The 18,510-nt window shown below is 38.8% G+C and overlaps 6 protein-coding genes and 2 pseudogenes across 10 annotated transcripts in view; 7 read left to right on the forward strand and 1 right to left on the reverse strand.

The window, feature by feature from the left end:
* The window catches only part of LOC104718328 (pentatricopeptide repeat-containing protein At4g19890-like), a 3,265-nt gene extending 1,010 nt beyond the window's left edge, over positions 1-2,255 (forward strand). The window contains exon 2 of one of the 3 annotated variants that reach the window (XM_010436053.2): positions 728-2,255. In XM_010436053.2, the coding sequence (XP_010434355.1) occupies positions 728-1,918 (1,191 nt within the window). In that variant the 3' untranslated portion in view covers positions 1,919-2,255. Of the gene's footprint in view, positions 1-25 lie in introns of all 3 variants that reach the window. The other 2 variants (XM_010436054.2, XM_010436052.2) reach the window with 2 other exon arrangements.
* On the forward strand, positions 2,352-4,343 carry LOC104718327 (glutathionyl-hydroquinone reductase YqjG-like). The gene is made up of 6 exons (XM_010436051.1): positions 2,352-2,587; positions 2,827-3,051; positions 3,141-3,317; positions 3,399-3,623; positions 3,718-3,846; positions 3,938-4,343. Exons 1-6 carry the CDS (start codon positions 2,507-2,509, stop codon positions 4,169-4,171), a joined length of 1,071 nt encoding a protein of 356 aa, XP_010434353.1. The 5' UTR covers positions 2,352-2,506; the 3' UTR covers positions 4,172-4,343.
* On the forward strand, positions 4,444-6,187 carry LOC104718326 (annotated as a pseudogene).
* LOC104718329 (F-box/kelch-repeat protein At4g19865-like) lies at positions 6,669-8,373 on the forward strand. Its single transcript, XM_010436055.2, has 2 exons — positions 6,669-7,940; positions 8,124-8,373. The coding sequence occupies exon 1, from the start codon at positions 6,709-6,711 to the stop codon at positions 7,921-7,923; it is 1,215 nt and encodes a 404-aa protein (XP_010434357.1). The 5' UTR covers positions 6,669-6,708; the 3' UTR covers positions 7,924-7,940; positions 8,124-8,373.
* On the forward strand, positions 8,982-10,712 carry LOC109127034 (annotated as a pseudogene).
* Positions 11,765-13,498, forward strand: LOC104718330 (F-box/kelch-repeat protein At4g19865-like). The gene is made up of 2 exons (XM_010436056.2): positions 11,765-12,978; positions 13,197-13,498. Exon 1 carries the CDS (start codon positions 11,785-11,787, stop codon positions 12,958-12,960), a length of 1,176 nt encoding a protein of 391 aa, XP_010434358.1. The 5' UTR covers positions 11,765-11,784; the 3' UTR covers positions 12,961-12,978; positions 13,197-13,498.
* Positions 13,883-18,292, forward strand: LOC104718332 (lecithin-cholesterol acyltransferase-like 4). 3 transcript variants are annotated; one of them, XM_010436058.1, is made up of 12 exons: positions 13,883-14,307; positions 14,451-14,542; positions 14,629-14,747; positions 15,035-15,170; positions 15,257-15,308; positions 15,389-15,489; positions 15,597-15,785; positions 15,886-16,043; positions 16,135-16,189; positions 16,291-16,344; positions 16,461-16,695; positions 17,968-18,292. In XM_010436058.1, exons 1-12 carry the CDS (start codon positions 14,064-14,066, stop codon positions 18,138-18,140), a joined length of 1,608 nt encoding a protein of 535 aa, XP_010434360.1. In that variant the 5' UTR covers positions 13,883-14,063; the 3' UTR covers positions 18,141-18,292. The 3 variants fall into 3 exon arrangements, with proteins under 3 accessions (XP_010434360.1, XP_019086862.1, XP_010434359.1); XM_019231317.1 differs by lacking the exon at positions 17,968-18,292 and adding an exon at positions 14,858-14,927 and having other exon boundaries at positions 15,105-15,170; positions 16,461-17,005; XM_010436057.2 differs by lacking the exon at positions 17,968-18,292 and having other exon boundaries at positions 13,884-14,307; positions 16,461-17,005.
* On the reverse strand, positions 16,934-17,948 carry LOC104718331 (protein PHLOEM PROTEIN 2-LIKE A2-like). The gene is given in 4 exon segments (XM_019231318.1): positions 16,934-17,336; positions 17,339-17,388; positions 17,466-17,605; positions 17,707-17,948. Coding segments are annotated over 4 exon segments (654 nt in total). The 5' UTR covers positions 17,851-17,948; the 3' UTR covers positions 16,934-17,016.

Genomic DNA, 18,510 nt, shown 5'->3' on the forward strand with positions numbered 1-18,510 from the left:
TAACTCCTATCTTCGTCAAAACCATGTCATATCATCATCCCCACACCGCGTCAATCTCGAATTCGATGCTAATTCTCTTACCCACGAGCAAGCCATCACTGTGGTGGCTTCACTCGCGAGCGAAGCTGGTTCAATGGTGGCGCTTTGTTTCTTCTACTGGGCAGTGGGTTTCGAAAAGTTTCGACATTTCATGAGATTGTATCTCGTAACCGCTGATTCTTTGCTTGCGAATGGGAATTTGCAGAAAGCTCATGAGGTAATGCGATGTATGCTTAGAATTTTCTCGGAGATCGGGAGATTAAACGAGGCTGTTGGTATGGTTATGGATATGCAGAATCAGGGTTTAACACCTAGTGCGATAACTCTGAATTGTGTTCTTGAGATTGCAATTGAGTCGGGTTTGATGGAGTATGCAGAGAACGTGTTCGACGAAATGTCTGTGAGAGGAGTGTGTCCGGATTCTAGTTCTTATAAGGTTATGGTTATTGGTTGTTTTAGAGATGGTAAGATTCAGGAAGCTGATAGGTGGTTAAGTGGGATGATCCAAAGAGGTTTTATTCCTGATAACGCTACATGTACTTTGATCCTCACTGCTCTGTGTGAGAATGGTTTAGTTAATAGAGCGATTTGGTATTTTCGTAAGATGATTGATTTAGGGTTTAAGCCAAACCTGATAAACTTTACGTCTTTGATTGATGGATTATGCAAGAAGGGAAGTATCAAGCAGGCTTTTGAGATGTTAGAGGAGATGGTTAGAAATGGTTGGAAGCCAAATGTGTATACACACACGGCTTTAATTGATGGGCTATGTAAAAGGGGATGGACTGAGAAGGCGTTCAGGTTGTTCCTGAAACTTGTTCGTAGTGATCATTACAAACCCAATGTACATACTTATACTTCGATGATTGGTGGGTATTGCAAAGAAGATAAGTTGAACCGTGCAGAGATGTTGTTTAGCAGAATGAAAGAGCAGGGTTTGTTTCCTAACGTTAACACATATACAACGCTCATCAATGGTCACTGTAAAGGTGGGAATTTTGATAGAGCGTACGAGTTGATGAATTTGATGGGTGATGAAGGTTTTAGGCCAAATATTTATACGTATAACGCGGTTGTAGATAGTCTCTGTAAGAAATCAAGGGCAACTGAGGCATATGAGTTGCTGAATAAAGCATTTTCTCGTGGATTAGAAGCTGATGGGGTTACTTACACTATTCTTATTCAAGAACAGTGTAAGCAAAGTGACAATAAGCAAGCTCTTGCTTTCTTTTGTCGGATGAGTAAGACTGGTTTTGAAGCTGATATGCGCCTGAACAACATACTGATAGCTGCATTTTGTAGGCAAAAGCAAATGAAGGAAAGTGAGAGGCTTTTTCAATTAGCGGTGAGTCTTGGCTTGGTTCCAACGAAGGAGACATATACGTCTATGGTTAGCGGGTATTGTAAGGAAGGTGGCATCGATCTGGCTTTGAGATATTTTCACAACATGAAGAGACATGGTTGCGTTCCTGATAGCTTCACTTATGGTTCACTAATAAGCGGTCTCTGCAAGAAGTCCATGGTAGATGAAGCTTGTAAGCTATATGAAGCGATGATTGACAGAGGTTTGTCTCCTCCTGAGGTAACTAGGGTCACATTAGCATATGAGTATTGTAAGAGGAATGATTCAGCCAACGCAATGATCCTGCTTGAACCTTTAGATAAGAAACTGTGGATTAGAACTGTTAGGACACTTGTGAGGAAGTTGTGTAGCGAGAAGAAAGTCGGCGTGGCAGCTCTGTTCTTCCAGAAATTGTTGGAGAAAGATGGTAGTGCTGATCGTGTCACCTTAGCTGCTTTCACTACAGCTTGTTCTGAGTCTGGTAAAAACAACCTTGTTGCTGATTTGACCGAGAGAATCTCCAGAGGAGTAGGCTAGAGAAGTGTTTCAATAGCTAATCCAAATTGTGGATCAAGAAACCGTGTTGAGGCAAGTACATGGAATGCTGTTGTTGCATTCTGAATTAATACATATCGTCTGGTAGTAGATTCAAAAGACTGGAGGATGGGATTTTGATAATTATCACCAAGACATGAGTGTGATTCTATCTGTCAAGAACAACACATACTTTCTAAGGGTGATTCGAGTTTTAAAGTTGTCGAAAATTAAACCTTTCTTCACGAAATGTTTGATTGTGTTAGTTGATGATTAAGTTTTTATTAATGTAAAAGTACCAATCATTTGAGAAAGAAGTGGGTTTTCTAAAAGTTTTAAACAGGGACCTAGACACTAATGTGTAGATGTGAGCCTTATCTTTTTTATTACAGCAATTATGCAACGGTGTGTACTTTTTAAGAATTGAATTTTCCACTCTAAAGCATCCAAATGATCACAGGTGAGTCGGTTTAGTTGGGCGTGACAGAAGCAGTGACATAATCCGTCGCCATAATTGACTCTGTAGCCTTTGGGACTATGTGTATAAATAAACTGATCAGGTGACTCTTTTACTTACATATCTCCTGGTTGATGTCTTATTCCACGATCATCAGCAACAACAGCTTGCTCTCTCTCGCTACAAAGTTCAGTACTCGTGGATCTCGTCTTCAGGTACACTTTTTTTTCGAATTCCTAATTCCAATTTCTCTCTGTGCGTATTCTCGTATTGGATTTCTGGGTTTGTTTTTGATCTGCGTATTGTCTCGATGATGCATCAAAGTCTGAGAATTTCCAAAAAAGTTTCTAACCTTTGATCCGTTCGGGTCCATATGCTATGACGCTCTGTTTTTGTTCATGAACCTCTGTTTCTCAAACTGATATGTGATCCTCTGCTTTTGATTTTTCATAAGTGCACACTATCAATGGCTCGATCTGCGGTTGATGAGACATCAGATTCAGGTGCTTTTCAACGAACTGCATCGACATTCCGAAACTTCGTTTCAAGAGACTCAAATTCTCAGTTTCCTGCTGAGTCTGGTAGATACCATCTTTACATATCGTATGCTTGTCCATGGGCTTCTAGATGCATTTCATACTTGAAGATCAAAGGACTTGACGATGCAATAAGCTTCTCGGTGCGTAGACTCAACCCTTTAACACTTCTTAGAATCATACCATTTCCTAACCGTATTGATTGGATTGTTCTTTGTTTGATTTCCATCAGTCTGTAAAACCCATTTGGGGAAGAACCAAAGAAACCGATGAGCATATGGGATGGGTCTTTCCGGGTTCAGATACTGAGGTTCAAGGAGCTGATCCTGAGCATCTTAATGGTGCTAAGAGTATAAGAGAACTCTATGAGATTGCTAGTCCGAACTACGCCGGAAAGTATACTGTTCCTGTAAGTCTTTTTGGCTTCTCACTGTCTTTTAAGTGTCTTTTAGTTGGAACTAGATGGAGTGAGTTTTGGTTTTTATGTCAGGTTCTGTGGGATAAGAAGCTCAAAACTGTTGTAAACAACGAGAGTGCAGAAATAATCCGGATGTTCAACACCGAGTTCAATCAAATTGCGGGAAATCCTGATCTCGACCTTTACCCTTCTCATCTCCAAGAAAAAATCGATGAAACTAATGAATGGATCTACAATGGGATAAATAACGGTGTCTATAGATGCGGGTTTGCAAAGAAACAAGAACCTTATGAGGAGGTACGTAAGTGTGGAAGCCATGAATAGCTATAACCATGTCTGTATATGCTAATTGTTCCCATGAGAATGTAAAGTTTATGGTTCTTATATGTAGGCAGTTGAGCAAGTGTATGAAGCATTAGATAGATGCGAGGAGATTCTTGGAAAACATCGGTACATCTGTGGTAACACTTTGACTGAAACAGATATCAGATTGTTTGTCACCCTTATAAGATTTGACGAGGTAATTGATCCGAGTTCTCTGCTTTCAAACCAAGAAAAAGAAACACACAAATATTCAAACGAGTCTGTAAATGTTGAAAACATTGATGCAGGTTTATGCGGTCCACTTCAAATGCAACAAGAAACTCATAAGGGAGTATCCGAATCTGTTCAACTACACGAAAGACATTTTCCAGATCCCCGGAATGAGTAGCACGGTGAACATGAATCACATCAAGCAGCATTATTATGGAAGCCACCCGTCGATTAACCCGTTCGGGATCGTCCCTCATGGACCAAACATCGATTACACTTCGCCACATGATCGACACAGATTCTCCAAATGAAAAAAAAAAACATCTCATCAAAGATTTAAATAATCTTTGACGCGTGAGTTGAGTTCTGCTTTCGGAAAGTTCAAAACCATCTATACCAAATGAGAATAAGTTGTGTCTTTAACCTTGCAAGTGATGTAAAGTTCTACGTTTTGAGATAAAATAAAAAGCTTTCTGTTTGATATGTTACAGTTTGGATGAAAATAATGGTTTCTTGAAGTCTCAACAAAATCTTCATCGGATCCAATATTGTCTCAACTGCAGCAACCGGATTAGGGGCTTCTGTGATCGAAAACAAACGTAGAGGGCACTGGTAAAAATCCAAAATTGGACTGTAGCCAGCTTGGAGTTCTCTCCTAAATATTTGGGGGTATTTTAGAAACTAATTATAATTAAGGGGCTGTTTTGCTATTAAATAAACCAAAACCTATTTATATAGTTTCACTAGTCTAATCGCAGTTTTCACAAAATCATTACTGTGGCTAGCGATGAACATTCAAGTCGAACCACCGGAGAAGAGGAAGAGGAAGAAGAAGAAGAAGACTAAGAACTCGTCTTCTTCACCTCCATCGTCGTCGTCATCTCCGTCTTTATCTTCACTCCCAGATGAAATCGTTGTGAATTGCTTAGCAAGGATCTCGAGGTCGTACTACCCTACACTCTCTCTCGTTTCCAAAAGCTTCCGTTCAATTCTCTCTTCGACCGAGCTCTACGCAGCTCGATCTCAACTCGGAAGCACCGATAAGTGTCTCTATGTCTATGCATTAGATTATTTTTGTCGCTATATCGAATGATTTAGACTTTGCATAAACCCTAATCGAACCCTACCCGACTCCATGACTAAGAAGAAGAAGACAGTCGGATACTCATTTATTCCAGTTCCGTCTCCATATATTTCTTCCATACGAAATTCAATTGTCTCTATTGGTTCAGAGATTTATGTAATTGGCGGACCAGTCAAGGATAGAGAACCGTCCTCAGCTGTGCGGGTCCTCGATTGTCGCAGTCACACTTGGCGTGATGCCCCTAGCATGATTGTACCCCGGATGTTTGCTAATACATGTGTCTATGATGGAAAAATTTATGTAATGGGAGGTCACAGAGTATTAGAGAATGCATGGGCGGAAGTATTTGATACAAAGACTCAGACTTGGGCATGCCTCCCCGATCCGGGTACTGAGGTACGCCAGTTGTACATTTTTAGAATCACAGAGATGGACGGAAAGCTTTACTTTAGTACAAATATGTATGCTTATGACACAAAGCAAGGTAAATGAGAATGCGGTAAAGGCTTGGTTACAACGTTTCCGGTGTCAGAATGTGTGGTAGAGAGTCTATTATACTCATATGATCTAGAAGGCAACGGGTGCTGGTGGTATGACATTAAGTCTGAGAAGTGGAAAGAAGTGAAAGGGTTAGAGTCACTAAATGACAAGTACAAGAGGAATGGTGGTAAAAATGGTCGTATAACTAAAGTAGTTAGCAATGGTGTGAAACTCTTGCTTCTTTGGGAAGAATGTACGAACTTCAATCCCAATCATAGGAAGAAGAATTGGTGTGCGGAAATTGGGTTGGAAAAGCGTGATGGAGGTGAGGTTTGGGGAAATGTTGAGTGGGTTGATGTTGTGCGTAGTGCCCCCACATCATGTGACCTCTTGGGTTGTCTTGTTGTCTCGGTTTGATTTGATTTGTATCCAAGGTAGTATGTATGTTCAGTCGTTTTGATTTTTTTTTTTGGAATTCAACATCAGTCTGCAAGTTCTAATTAAAAAAACAGTATCTGCATAACATATAGGGACAAAATATCAATCCTCAACTTTTGGAAAATTGGATCCACAGTTTGGTCAATTTCTTGAGTTAGGTTTTCATCATCTTCCTCTGCACACACACACATATATACATGGAGTCTATAATTTGGCTAAGTCAAAAGAAAGTTTGACTTTATTTTGTTAATGAAAAAAAGTTCATTCTTCTTTTTGCCAAAGTTGGAGATTAGAAAGTGTTTATTTGCAAATCTAATTCGTCGTTTTAATTTGTGTTACTAAACGCTCTGGTGATTGAGTCTTTCTTTACCAACAAGTAACAAGTAGGTGTCATGGTAAACCAAAATTCCACGAACCAAACATCGATTAACTCTTCATATCATGATCGACACTTCTGTATACTTCAGCTAGAACCATTCTCATCAATATAAATCATGTGTACGTAGTGTCTTTAACATTGTAACGTAGTGTTGAGTTCTTTGTTTTGAGAAAAATAAAAGCTTAAAGATGTTACAATATCCAATCTCCACGGTTGAAAATAACAATGTTTGTTCGAACATAATCTTCCAACATCGTCTTTTACCACAACAATCACATTGAAACTTCGAAACTCATGCGAAAAATTAGCAAAACGTTTACTTCTCCTCAAAACATTTGGGTTCTTTTATTTAAAATTTAGTGGCTATTTTTGTTATTAATAAAACCAAAAGGTCCAAAACCCAAAAAAAAGCTCTTAATTAAATAATTAATACGAAACTTGTTTTTCACATTTCGCCCACCCTCGCTATGAACGCCCGAGTAGAACCACCGGAGAAGAAGAAGAAGAAGAAGAAGAGAAAAACAAAGGATTCGTCACCGCCTCCGCCTCCGCCTCCGCCGTCGTCAACTCCTTCGTTTTCTTTACTCCCAGATGAAATCTGTGAGAATTACCTAGCTCGGATCTCGAGATCGTACTACCCAACACTCTCGATCGTTTCCACAACCTTCCGCTCAATCCTCTCTTCCACAGAGCTCTACAAAGCCAGAGCTCAACTAGGAAGCACCGAGCAGTGTCTCTATGTCTGTCTATCGGATCGCAGTTATCAATTTCCCCAATGGTTTACACTCTGGATTAACCCTAATCGAACCCTACCCAACTCCTTTAACAAGAGGAGGAAGAAGAAGAAGAAGAAGAAGGGACAGTTGTTGGTTCCGATTACCTCTTCTAATTTCAATTCTCAATCAGTCTCCGTCGCAGTTGGTTCAGAAATTTATGTAATCGGTGGACCAGTCGATAGAGCACCGTCTTCCGCCGTGAGAGTCCTCGATTGTTGCAGTCACACTTGGCGTGATGCCCCTAGTATGATCGTAGCTCGGAACTATGCATCAGCTTGTGTCTACGATGAGAAGATATACGTAATGGGAGGGTGCCAAGGATCAGAGGACGAATCGTGGGGCGAGGTGTTCGACACAAAGACTCAGACTTGGGAACTTCTCCCTGATCCGGGTATAGAGGTACGTAAAGGTTACGCTCATACACGTAGAATCTCAGAGTGCAAAGGAAAGATCCAATTGGAGAATGGAATGAATGTGTATGCTTACGACACAAAGTTAGGTAAATGGGAATGCTGTGATGATATCAAGAGTGAAATGTTTCCGGGTTCAACATGTGTGATAGATGATGTTTCTTATCGCTATTGGCGCTACATGTTCTTGTGGTTTGACATAGAAAAGGGTGTTTGGAAAGAGGTGAAAGGGTTAGACTTACTAGGAGTCAAGCACCAGAGGAATTTTGGCGCTACTTATAATACGACTAAACTTGTCAGCTGTGGTGGGAAACTCTTACTTATTTGGGAAGGGTTTTTGAGGTATTGTTCTAATTATAAGAAGATTTGGTGTGCGGAAATTGTGGTGGAAAAGCGTGGTGGAGGTGAGGTTTGGGGAATGGCTGAGTGGGTTGATGTTGTGCATACAGTCCCTTCATCATGTAAGCTCTGGGATAGTCTAGTCGTCACGGTTTGATTGACATTTTATCCAAGGTATGAATGATCTACCATTTTGAATTCAACATCAATATGCATGGATACATTCACATATACATGGGTCCATTTTGGTTAAGTCAAGTTGTTTTGCTCATCGGTTTATACGATTGGCCAAAGATGGAGATTAGAAAGTACATTTTCCCTAATCATATATGTTTGTATGTATGTATTCTTGACCAGTTGGGGAAAGGAGATAGAAGCAGAGGCAAAAAGGAGAGCAACAAGAGTAGAGGAGATTAATTAGTTAAGGTTATAAAATAGAAAGTCATGTTTGTGAACATGAAACTTCATTTTGTCAAACTAGGTACAGTAAATTAGTATTTGTTGCTGGATATATCTATCTAATCCATTGTTGATACACAAATCTGATTCCATAACTTTGTATTACCATCTATGCTTTATAAATTGTGATTGAGTCTTTCTTTTCGGATCATCTTTCACGATCGCCTCATGATCGACACAGATTCTTCTCATGAAGAACTAACCATCTTTAACAGTCTTTGGGTTCTGTCTTCAATTAAGTTAGAACCATCTATCACATTGTAAGTGATGTTGATGTGTTTATCACATTGTAATTGATGTTGAGTTCTTTGTTTTGAGGAGAAAAGAAAAAGAAAAAGCATTCTTGTTTTAATATTTACAGTTTGCAATCTCCACTGTTAGAAATAATGTTCGTTTGATAATCTACATACATCTTTTTTTTTGTTGTTGTTGTATTTTCTGCAATCACGTTGAAACTACGAAGCGCATGTTGATTGACGGTAAAAAGATTTAGTCATCAATTACATTTGTTCTGGGGTCCTTTGAATAACTAATTAGTACATACAGTGGTGTATCTTTTTTTTCTTTTTCTTTTCCAAATATACTTTTATCTTTAAAATAGAGAGACTCTTTTATCAAAGATGAATTTTACTCCATATACTTTTATTTTCACATGTAAAATAGAAATTGAAATTGCTATATTTTTAAAAAATAGAAATAGTTGGAAATGTAGCTGTTTAGTTATCAGAAAAACCAAAAAAGTATTTCTAGTTGTTTCTCATTTTCGCACAAAAAAAAAAAGTGAAAAAAAAAAAGTCAGTGCCGCTAATTGCAATCTGTTCGCTACTCGATATGAACCTGCAAGTGGAACCACCACAAGAGAAGAAGAGGAAGAAGAAGATTAAGAGCTCGTCGCCACCACAATCGCCACCGTCTTTTATTCTACTTCCGGACGAAATTGTCGTGAACTGTTTAGCCCGGATCTCGAGGTCGTACTACCCAACGCTCTCAGTCGTTTCGAAAAGTTTCCGCTCGATTCTCTCTTCCACCGAGCTCTACGCAGCCAGATCTCATCTCGGAGTCTCCGAGCAGTGTATCTATGTCTGTCTATGGGATCATGAAAGTTCTCGATTTCCCCAATGGTTTACACTCTGGATTAATCCTAATCGAACGTCGCCCGACTCCATGAATAGGTAGGACGAGGAGAAAGAAAAACACAATAAGACAGTTGTTGGTTCCGATTACCTCTTCTAATTTCAATTCTCTGTCAGACTCCACCGTCGCCGGCTCAGAACTTTATATCATCGGCGGACCAGTGGATAAAGCACTGTCTTCCGCTGTGAGGGTCCTCAACTGTGGCAGTCACACTTGGCGTGATGCCCCTAGCATGAATGTAGCCCGGAACTATGCGTACACTTGTGTCTACAATGGGAAAATCTATGTAATGGGAGGGTGTGATGGATTCGAGGACGAAAGGTGTTCGATACAAAGACTCAAACTTGGGAATGCCTCCCTGATCCGGGTACTGATATACGTAAGTGTTCCATTTACGTAATCGCAGAGATTGAAGGAAAAATTAACTTTGGCAGTTATGAGGAGATGTATGCTTATGACACGAAGCTATGCAAATGGGAAGCTGTGTACACAAATTTTCAACTGTTTCGAGGTTAGATTGTATGATTGAGAATGTATTCTACTCCATTGGATACAAAAATCATCTATCTGGATTCGGTGATTTTTTTGTTCGCCGCGAGTTCCAGTGGTTTGACGAAAACGAGGGTTATTGGAAAAAGATGCAAGGGATAAACTCACTAGTAGAGAAGTACTTGAAGAATAGTGGCTCAAGTCTTAATACGACTAAACTAGTTAGCTGTGGTGGGAAACTCATACTTTTATGGGAAGGTTATATGAAGCATAATCCCAATAACAGGAAGAAGATTTGGTGCGCTGTAATCGTGGTAGAAAAGCGTGATGGAGATGAGGTTTGGGGAAATGTTGAGTGGGTTGATGTTGTGCATACCGTCCCCATATCATGTGAGCTCTGGGAATGTGCCGTTGTTTCGGTTTGATTGACTTTGCATCCAAGGTATAATCAATCGTTCTAAATTCAAAATCAGTTTGTAGTATCTGTAAATAGTTGTTTTAATCTGCGACTTAAGCAAAACAGATGCATCTTTCGTCAATATCCCTGAGTTAGGCCTTCATCATCTTTCTCTTTACTTATATATACACGGAACCCTTTTGGCTAAGTCACTGGAGAGTTTAAGCTTATATTGTTTGATAAATTAAGTTCATTCTTCCTTTTTACAATTTGCCAAAATAGGAGATTATCAAGTATTTTTTTCCCCCTGTATGTAGGACTTAACATGAATGGACTGTTGGTCAGTTTGGGAAGAGGAGATGGAAGAGGAGGCAAAAGGAGAGCAACAAATTAGAGTGAAGTAGATGATCAATTAGTTAAGGTTAATAGTAGCCACATTTTGTTATAATAGCTAGTACGAAAACGTTAATTATTTATATATATATATAATTATGTATTCTAAAATTGATTTATTTTTTTCCTTCTCAATCAACATAACCCATAATTATTTTATTTTTTTTATTACTTAGATCAAAAAAAAAAATATAGTTTGTGGGGTTTGAAGAGTGAGTGAGGTTGGAAGATAAATATGAATCATATCATATAATTTGCTATAAATATTAGATTTGGTAGGGAATTTGAAAGATTTAATTTTTGAAGTAGTGGCCATAGATAAACAAATCTAGGGTTTTTTTGTTGAAACAGAGAGATGAAGAAGAAGGAGACAAGAAGAGGAAGATAGAAAGTATTTTTTTATTTTTTATTTTTTCAATACAGATTTTTTTTTTTATGACTTCGGGTAACCCGAAATTACTCGAATCCGAAGACACTCGATCCGAACCCGACCCGATATTAGAAAATACCCGATCGAGTTTTATATCTCTACATCCAAAAATCCGAAAACCCAAACATCCGAACCCGAATCCGATCGGATACCCGAATTCCCAAGCCTAATAGCTACTTCGGCAAATTAGTATTTCGACTTTATATATAATTAATCTAAATAAGGTGTTATGTTTTTAACATTATAAATATGAAAGTGATGTTGAGTTCTTTGTTTTAACTTTTAAGAAAAACAAAAGCATTCTGTTCTAATAATATGTTACAGTTTGCAATCTAACAGTTTGTTTGAATTGAAGTTTCTACCTTCCTTTTTATTTTTCTGCTATCACATTGAAACTTCGAAGCTCATTGTGTAAGTACCAATCTTGCTTGATCTCTCGGCATATCCCGGTGGCTATCTGTGAGCACGAGCTGGAGAGAGGGGCTTCTGTGATCGAAAACAAAAGTGGAGAACAAATTGGTAAAAAAAATCAACATCTGAGTTGTATTTTTGTAGTTACCATTACGAAACATCTTGGGAGTTACGGGGCTGTTTTGGGTTCCTTTAAAATAACTAATTTTAGTTAAGGGGCTGTTTTGTTATAAAAACGTCTTCATAGTTTATTTCTTTCTTTCTTCATTTGACACAAAAGGAAAAAGTCCAGCACTGTCGTCACTATGAACCTCCAAGAAGAACCACCGGAGAAGAAGAAGACCAAGACCTCTTCTTCATCTCCGTCGCTTTCTCTAATTCCCGACGAAATCCTTGTGAACTGCTTAGCCCGGATCTCGAGGTCGAACTACCCAACACTCTCACTCGTTTCGAAAACCTTCTGTTCAATCCTCTCTTCCACTGAGCTCTACGCAGCCAGAGCTCACCTAGGAACCACCGAGCAGTGTCTCTACGTCTGTCTATGGGATCTTGGAAGTTATAGATTTCCCCATTGGTTCACACTTTGGACTAACCCTAACCGAACCCTACCCGACTCCATGATTAGGAGGAGAAGGAAGAAGAAGACAGCTGGACAGTTGTTGGTTCCGATTAGCTCTTTTAATTTTCCATCTGTAGCAACGGCCACTGCTGTTGTTGGTTCTGAAATTTATGTATTCGGCGGACCAGTCGGCTATGAACCGTCCTCTGAAGTGCGGGTGCTTGATTGTCGCAGCAACACGTGGCGCGATGCCCCTAGTATGAATGCAGCCAGGAAATTTGCACCTACATGTGTCTACGGTGAGAAGATATATGTAATGGGAGGGTGCCAAGGATCAGAGAAGAACGAATCATGGGCTGAGGTGTTCGACACAAAGACTCAGACTTGGGAACGCCTCACCGACCCGGGTGATGAGATACGTAAGTGTCGCATTAGCAGAATCAGAGAGATCGAAGGTAAAATTAAGTTCGGGAATGTAGAAAGAAAGATGTATGGTTATGACACAAAGCAATGTAAATGGGAGAACTGTGTAAACGAAAGCGCAATTTATGCGAGGTTGGAATGTATAATGGAGAATGTTTCATATGGCTTTTGGAACAAGCGCTTGTTGTGGTATGACATTATAAATGGGTATTGGAAAGGGGTGAGAGGGTTAGAGTCATTACTAGGGATGTACATGAGGAATGGTGGATCAAGGGGTAATAAGACTAAACTAGTTTGCTGTGGTGGGAAATTCTTGCTTATTTGGGAAGGTTATATGAATCGTGATCCCAATAATAGGAAGAAGATTTGGTGTGCGGAAATCGTGATAGAAGAGCGTAATGATGGAATTGAGCGTTGGGGAATTGTTGAGAGGGTTGATGTTTTGCGTACCGTCCCTAGATTATGTCAGCTCTTGCATTGCCTCGTTGTCTCGGTTTGATTGACTTGTAACAACCAGGTATGATGAATTCAGAATCAGTTTTTATGATTAGTATCTGGAAGTAGTTAAGTAAAACAGATCCATCTCTGGTCTATATCCCTGAGTTAGGCCTTCATCATCTTTGGCTAAGTCACTGGAGAGTTTGAGCTTATTTTGTTTGATAAAAAGGTTGATTCTTCCTTTTTTACACTTCGCCAAAATTGTAGATTATGAAGTTTTTTTTTTCCTGTATGTAGGACTTAATAAGTTAACATGAATGGATTGTTGATCAGTTTGGAAAGAGGAGATGGTCCAGATGGAAGAGGCAAAAGCAGAGAAACATAGAGTGAAGGAGATGATCAATTAGTTAAGGTTAATAGTAGCTACATTTTGTAAAACTAGCTACTACGGCTAATTAGTATTTCGATATAATTTGTCTAAAACTCTTGTAATTTACGAATCTGATTCGTTGTGTTGTGCTATATCATCCTGGTAAGTAGGGATCATCCTTCACGGATCAAACATAGATTACTCTTTGGCTCATGATCAAACACATTCTCCTCTTCTAAAAATCTCACCAAATGATCTCACACCTGCAGATTTGAGTTTGGCTTCAGAAAGTTAAAACCATCTTCGTCAATAAATCATGAGTAGTATCTTCAACATTTTAAGTGATGCTTCTATGTTTTGAGTAGAGGCTTCTGTGAACAAAATACAAAAGTAGAAAACAACAACTAATAAGGCTTATTTATCTTTCCTTGGGGCTTGCCTAGTATCGAAGAAAAAAAATTATTAAAGATCTCAAGAACTCTGTAGAAGAGTTATTTTAATATTATTAATGATTTTTTATTTTATTTTCACAAACTATTATTGATTTTTATGTCTCAAATATTTCAATCTTGCATTATCCATTTAGGATATACTATTTTTTATATCTTATGATTGATCCATGATTTATAACAATAATTTCGTTCCCCCACCTTAACTTGTACGGCTTATATTCCAAACTCTTGTTCTCTTCAAATCCTTCAATTTGCTCACCAACCCTAATTTCCCCAAATTGGGTAAACCACGAATTCGTCATCCACGCTTTGAATTCGCCACGCCATCGATTCAATTCAACTATGTCTCTGTTACTAGAAGAGATCATTCGATCAGTAGAGGCTTTGCTGAAGCTTAGAAATCGGAATCAGGAACCCTATGTCGACCCGAATCTAGACCCGGTTCTTTTGGTTCCGGGTATCGCTGGCTCGATTCTCAACGCTGTTGATCATGAGAGCGGGAAAGAAGAACGTGTTTGGGTTAGGATCTTTGGTGCTGATCACGAGTTTCGAACTAAGATGTGGTCTCGTTTTGATCCTTCAACTGGTAAAACAAAACAAAACAAAACAAAAAGTGTTTTCCTTTTAATTTCTTATAAACACTTCAGACTTTTGATTTCTCTGTGTTTTGTTTTTAGAAAGTCATCAGCTTTTGCTTTGTTAATCTCTTAAATTTTTATCTGGAAACAGGTAAAACGATCTCTCTTGATCCAAAAACGAGTATTGTGGTTCCTCAAGATAGAGCTGGGCTTCATGCTATTGATGTCTTAGACCCTGATATGGTATGGTTAAGCTCTACTTGTTTGTTCTTTAATTGTTGTTTTTTAGAGCTTTCATTTCATTTGGGATGATTGAATACTTTCTGTAGATTGTTGGACGTGAGTCTGTGTTCTATTTCCATGAGATGATTGTTGAGATGCTTGGATGGGGATTCGAAGAAGGGAAAACCCTTTTTGGTTTTGGTTATGATTTCCGGCAAAGCAACAGGTTAGAGAAAAAACATATCTCTTTTTTGAGTTTGATTGAGGCTTTGGCGTAAGCGTAAACATTGAGTGATCCGTGTATTGACTTTTTTTGTGTGTTGCAATGGGTTTTAGACTGCAGGAAACGTTGGACCAGTTTGCTAAAAAGTTGGAAACAGTTTACAAAGCTTCAGGAGAGAAGAAGATTAATGTNAAAAAGCATATCTCTTTTTGAGTTTGATTGAGGCTTTGGCGTAAATATTTGATTGATCGGTGTATTGACTATTTTTTTGTGTGTTGCAATGGGTATAGATTGCAGGAAACGTTGGATCAGTTTGCTAAGAAGTTGGAAACAGTTTACAAAGCTTCAGGAGAGAAGAAGATTAATGTTATAAGTCATTCTATGGGAGGACTGTTGGTGAAATGTTTCATGGGTCTGCATTGTGATGTATGTAAAATCCTCTTTCTTTTTTCGTTTTAAGTATTTTCGAAGATTTTATCTTTTCATCTCAGTCTGACATTTTTGGTCATCAGATATTCGAGAAGTATGTAAAGAATTGGATTGCTATTGCTGCTCCATTCCGAGGTGAGTTCTCAGACTTGTAGTACTTCTGATTATAGTCCATACAAGTACTTGACTGATTGGTTTTCGCATTATCGGTTTAGGTGCTCCTGGATATATCACATCGACTTTACTAAATGGAATGTCATTTGTCAATGGTTGGGAGCAGAACTTTTTCGTCTCTAAGTGGAGCATGCATCAGTTGGTAATGATCAATTAACAATAGTCCTATTTGGTCATATATATTGTTTGAATGATCTCTTCTAGTGATTGGTTGATATAACTTCTCCCTTGTTTCGTCTACTGTTTCAGCTTATTGAGTGTCCATCCATATATGAGCTGATGTGTTGCCCGTATTTCACATGGGAAATCCCTCCTGTTTTAGAGCTGTGGAGAGAGAAACAGAGCAATGATGGAGTTGGAAGCTCTGATGTTGTTCTTGAGTCTTACCGTAGCCTGGAAAGCCTTGAAGTTTTCACGAAATCTCTTTCGAATAATACGGTAAGTTACAATTGACAACCATCGTTTTATTTAATGCAATAGTTGTAAATGGCACAGACGTTGCATTGACTGATCCTATATACTTCACACAAATGTTCAGGCTAATTATTGTGGAGAGTCCATTGATCTTCCTTTTAACTGGAAGATCATGGAGTGGGCACACAAAACCAAGAAAGTATTAGCCTCTGCTAAGCTTCCTTCTCAAGTTAAATTCTATAACATATATGGGACCAATTTAGAAACCCCTCATAGTGTCTGGTAATATTTCTTAATTTGAAGTCTCGGTTTTGTGTATATTTTTGCAACTTAATTGGCTTTTTCTAAATTTGATGTATTTACTCCTCTGCAGCTATGGGAATGAGAAGATGCCTGTCAAAGATCTAACAAATCTAAGATACTTCCAGGTAACACATTTTTCATCCTTTTTCAGGTATCAACTATCATTGTAACAGAAATAAATTACCTTCTTTTTGAAATTCTGATCTTATCTTTCTTGTAATTTCAGCCGACGTATATATGCGTTGACGGTGATGGCACAGTCCCGGTAGAATCTGCCATGGTATGTTGCATGATTGTGTTTCTCGAGAACTATCACAAGTATATAAAATCGTGAATTTGATTGGTTAGGTTGATCGTTTCTCTTTGTAACTGTTCGTTTGGTTATTTCTTTCCTAGGCGGATGGGCTTGAAGCAGTAGCAAGAGTTGGAGTCCCTGGTGAACACCGTGGAATTCTCAACGATCACCGTGTTTTCCGAATGCTAAAAAAATGGCTAAATGTAGGCGAACCTGACCCGTTCTACAACCCAATAAACGACTATGTCATCCTTCCCACCACATTTGAAATGAAGAAATACCACGAGAACGGACTCGAGGTTGCTTCAGTGAAAGAATCATGGGACATCATATCAGATGACAACAATATTGGCATAGCCGGGTCAACCATGAGCTCCATATCGGTCTCTGAACCCGGGAATGATCAAAACCCTCAAGCTGAAGCTCGTGCAACCTTAACCGTTCAACCACAAAACGATGGTAGACAGCATGTAGAGCTCAATGCTGTAAGTGTCTCGGTTGATGCATAAAAATGCTTCTTACCTTTGTAATGTAATGTGTCGTTAAGTGCGTCTTTGTGTCTGTATATAGCTAATAAATCTAATGCCTCGTGTACATATATCATAACAATACATTTCGTGTTCAAATTATTGTTTTAAGCTTACAAGTCTGGAATTTTCAATTCTTGGGTCTAATAGCAACACCTTGCACAATCAAACCAGACTTCCACTGTCCACTTTGAACCTCAAACATCGAAAACTCAATCTTTCCGGAGAGATGTTCTGGCGTTGTCCTGAACTCACCGGCCAAAATCTCCACCCACCGGTTTCTCTCTAACATATTCAAATTTTCTCGCCGCTCTTTTGTGTCTCCGGTAGGCAGAACCAGTTTGAAGTTAACCCGATATCCCCATCCTTTGGCAGAATCTATTAGCTTAACAACAAACACAACCTCGTACAACCTGTTGGGAGTTAGTTTCTCAGCCTCGAATTTGCCGCCACCTCTAACCAAGCTACTCGTTCCGTCTTTGCAACCTCAATTCTTACATCACTGTAAACAAATATGTAGGTTTCAATGAAATCTTAGAAAAGAAAAACCAAATTTGATTATATTATATAACTCAAAACCTTGATGTTTGGTCAGGATCAGAGAACCAACTCCAAAATTTATTTGACTGAGACCCTGCCCATGTTATTGAGAGATCTCTCGCGTTCACCATGAAACTGTTTTTCTTTGATTTGCCCTCATCATCCTCTATCAAGTTCTTCTGAATAAGAAATTCCATAAATATATATATATAACTAATGCCTATCATATATAACAAGAAGGGAATCTAAAAAATGAAACCTAAGAAAAAAGATTTACTACCTCTTTCTTGTGATTCAACGAAACATCATCTTTGAGCTGAGAAGATGACGTCGTATCAAGTGAAAGAGGAGGAGAGTTTGCATCTTTTATGGCTTCGTTGTTCTGTGTCTTTGGCTTTGAGAACATTGAACATAGTATTCCCATTTCTTGATTACTTGTGTGTGTTTCCGTATATGTTTTTCTGTTCTTCTTTTATACTCTAACCATTGTCTTCAGGTCTTTATAGAGGTCGTTCCGGGTAGGTCTTTATATACANATCAGATGACAACAATATTGGCATAGCCGGGTCAACCATGAGCTCCATATCGGTCTCTGAACCCGGGAATGATCAAAACCCTCAAGCTGAAGCTCGTGCAACCTTAACCGTTCAACCACAAAACGATGGTAGACAGCATGTAGAGCTCAATGCTGTAAGTGTCTCGGTTGATGCATAAAAATGCTTCTTACCTTTGTAATGTAATGTGTCGTTAAGTGCGTCTTTGTGTCTGTATATAGCTAATAAATCTAATGCCTCGTGTACATATATCATAACAATACATTTCGTGTTCAAATTATTGTTTTAAGCTTACAAGTCTGGAATTTTCAATTCTTGGGTCTAATAGCAACACCTTGCACAATCAAACCAGACTTCCACTGTCCACTTTGAACCTCAAACATCGAAAACTCAATCTTTCCGGAGAGATGTTCTGGCGTTGTCCTGAACTCACCGGCCAAAATCTCCACCCACCGGTTTCTCTCTAACATATTCAAATTTTCTCGCCGCTCTTTTGTGTCTCCGGTAGGCAGAACCAGTTTGAAGTTAAC

This window comes from Camelina sativa, chromosome 10, assembly GCF_000633955.1.
Source record: "Camelina sativa cultivar DH55 chromosome 10, Cs, whole genome shotgun sequence".
Taxonomy (NCBI): Eukaryota; Viridiplantae; Streptophyta; class Magnoliopsida; order Brassicales; family Brassicaceae; genus Camelina; species Camelina sativa.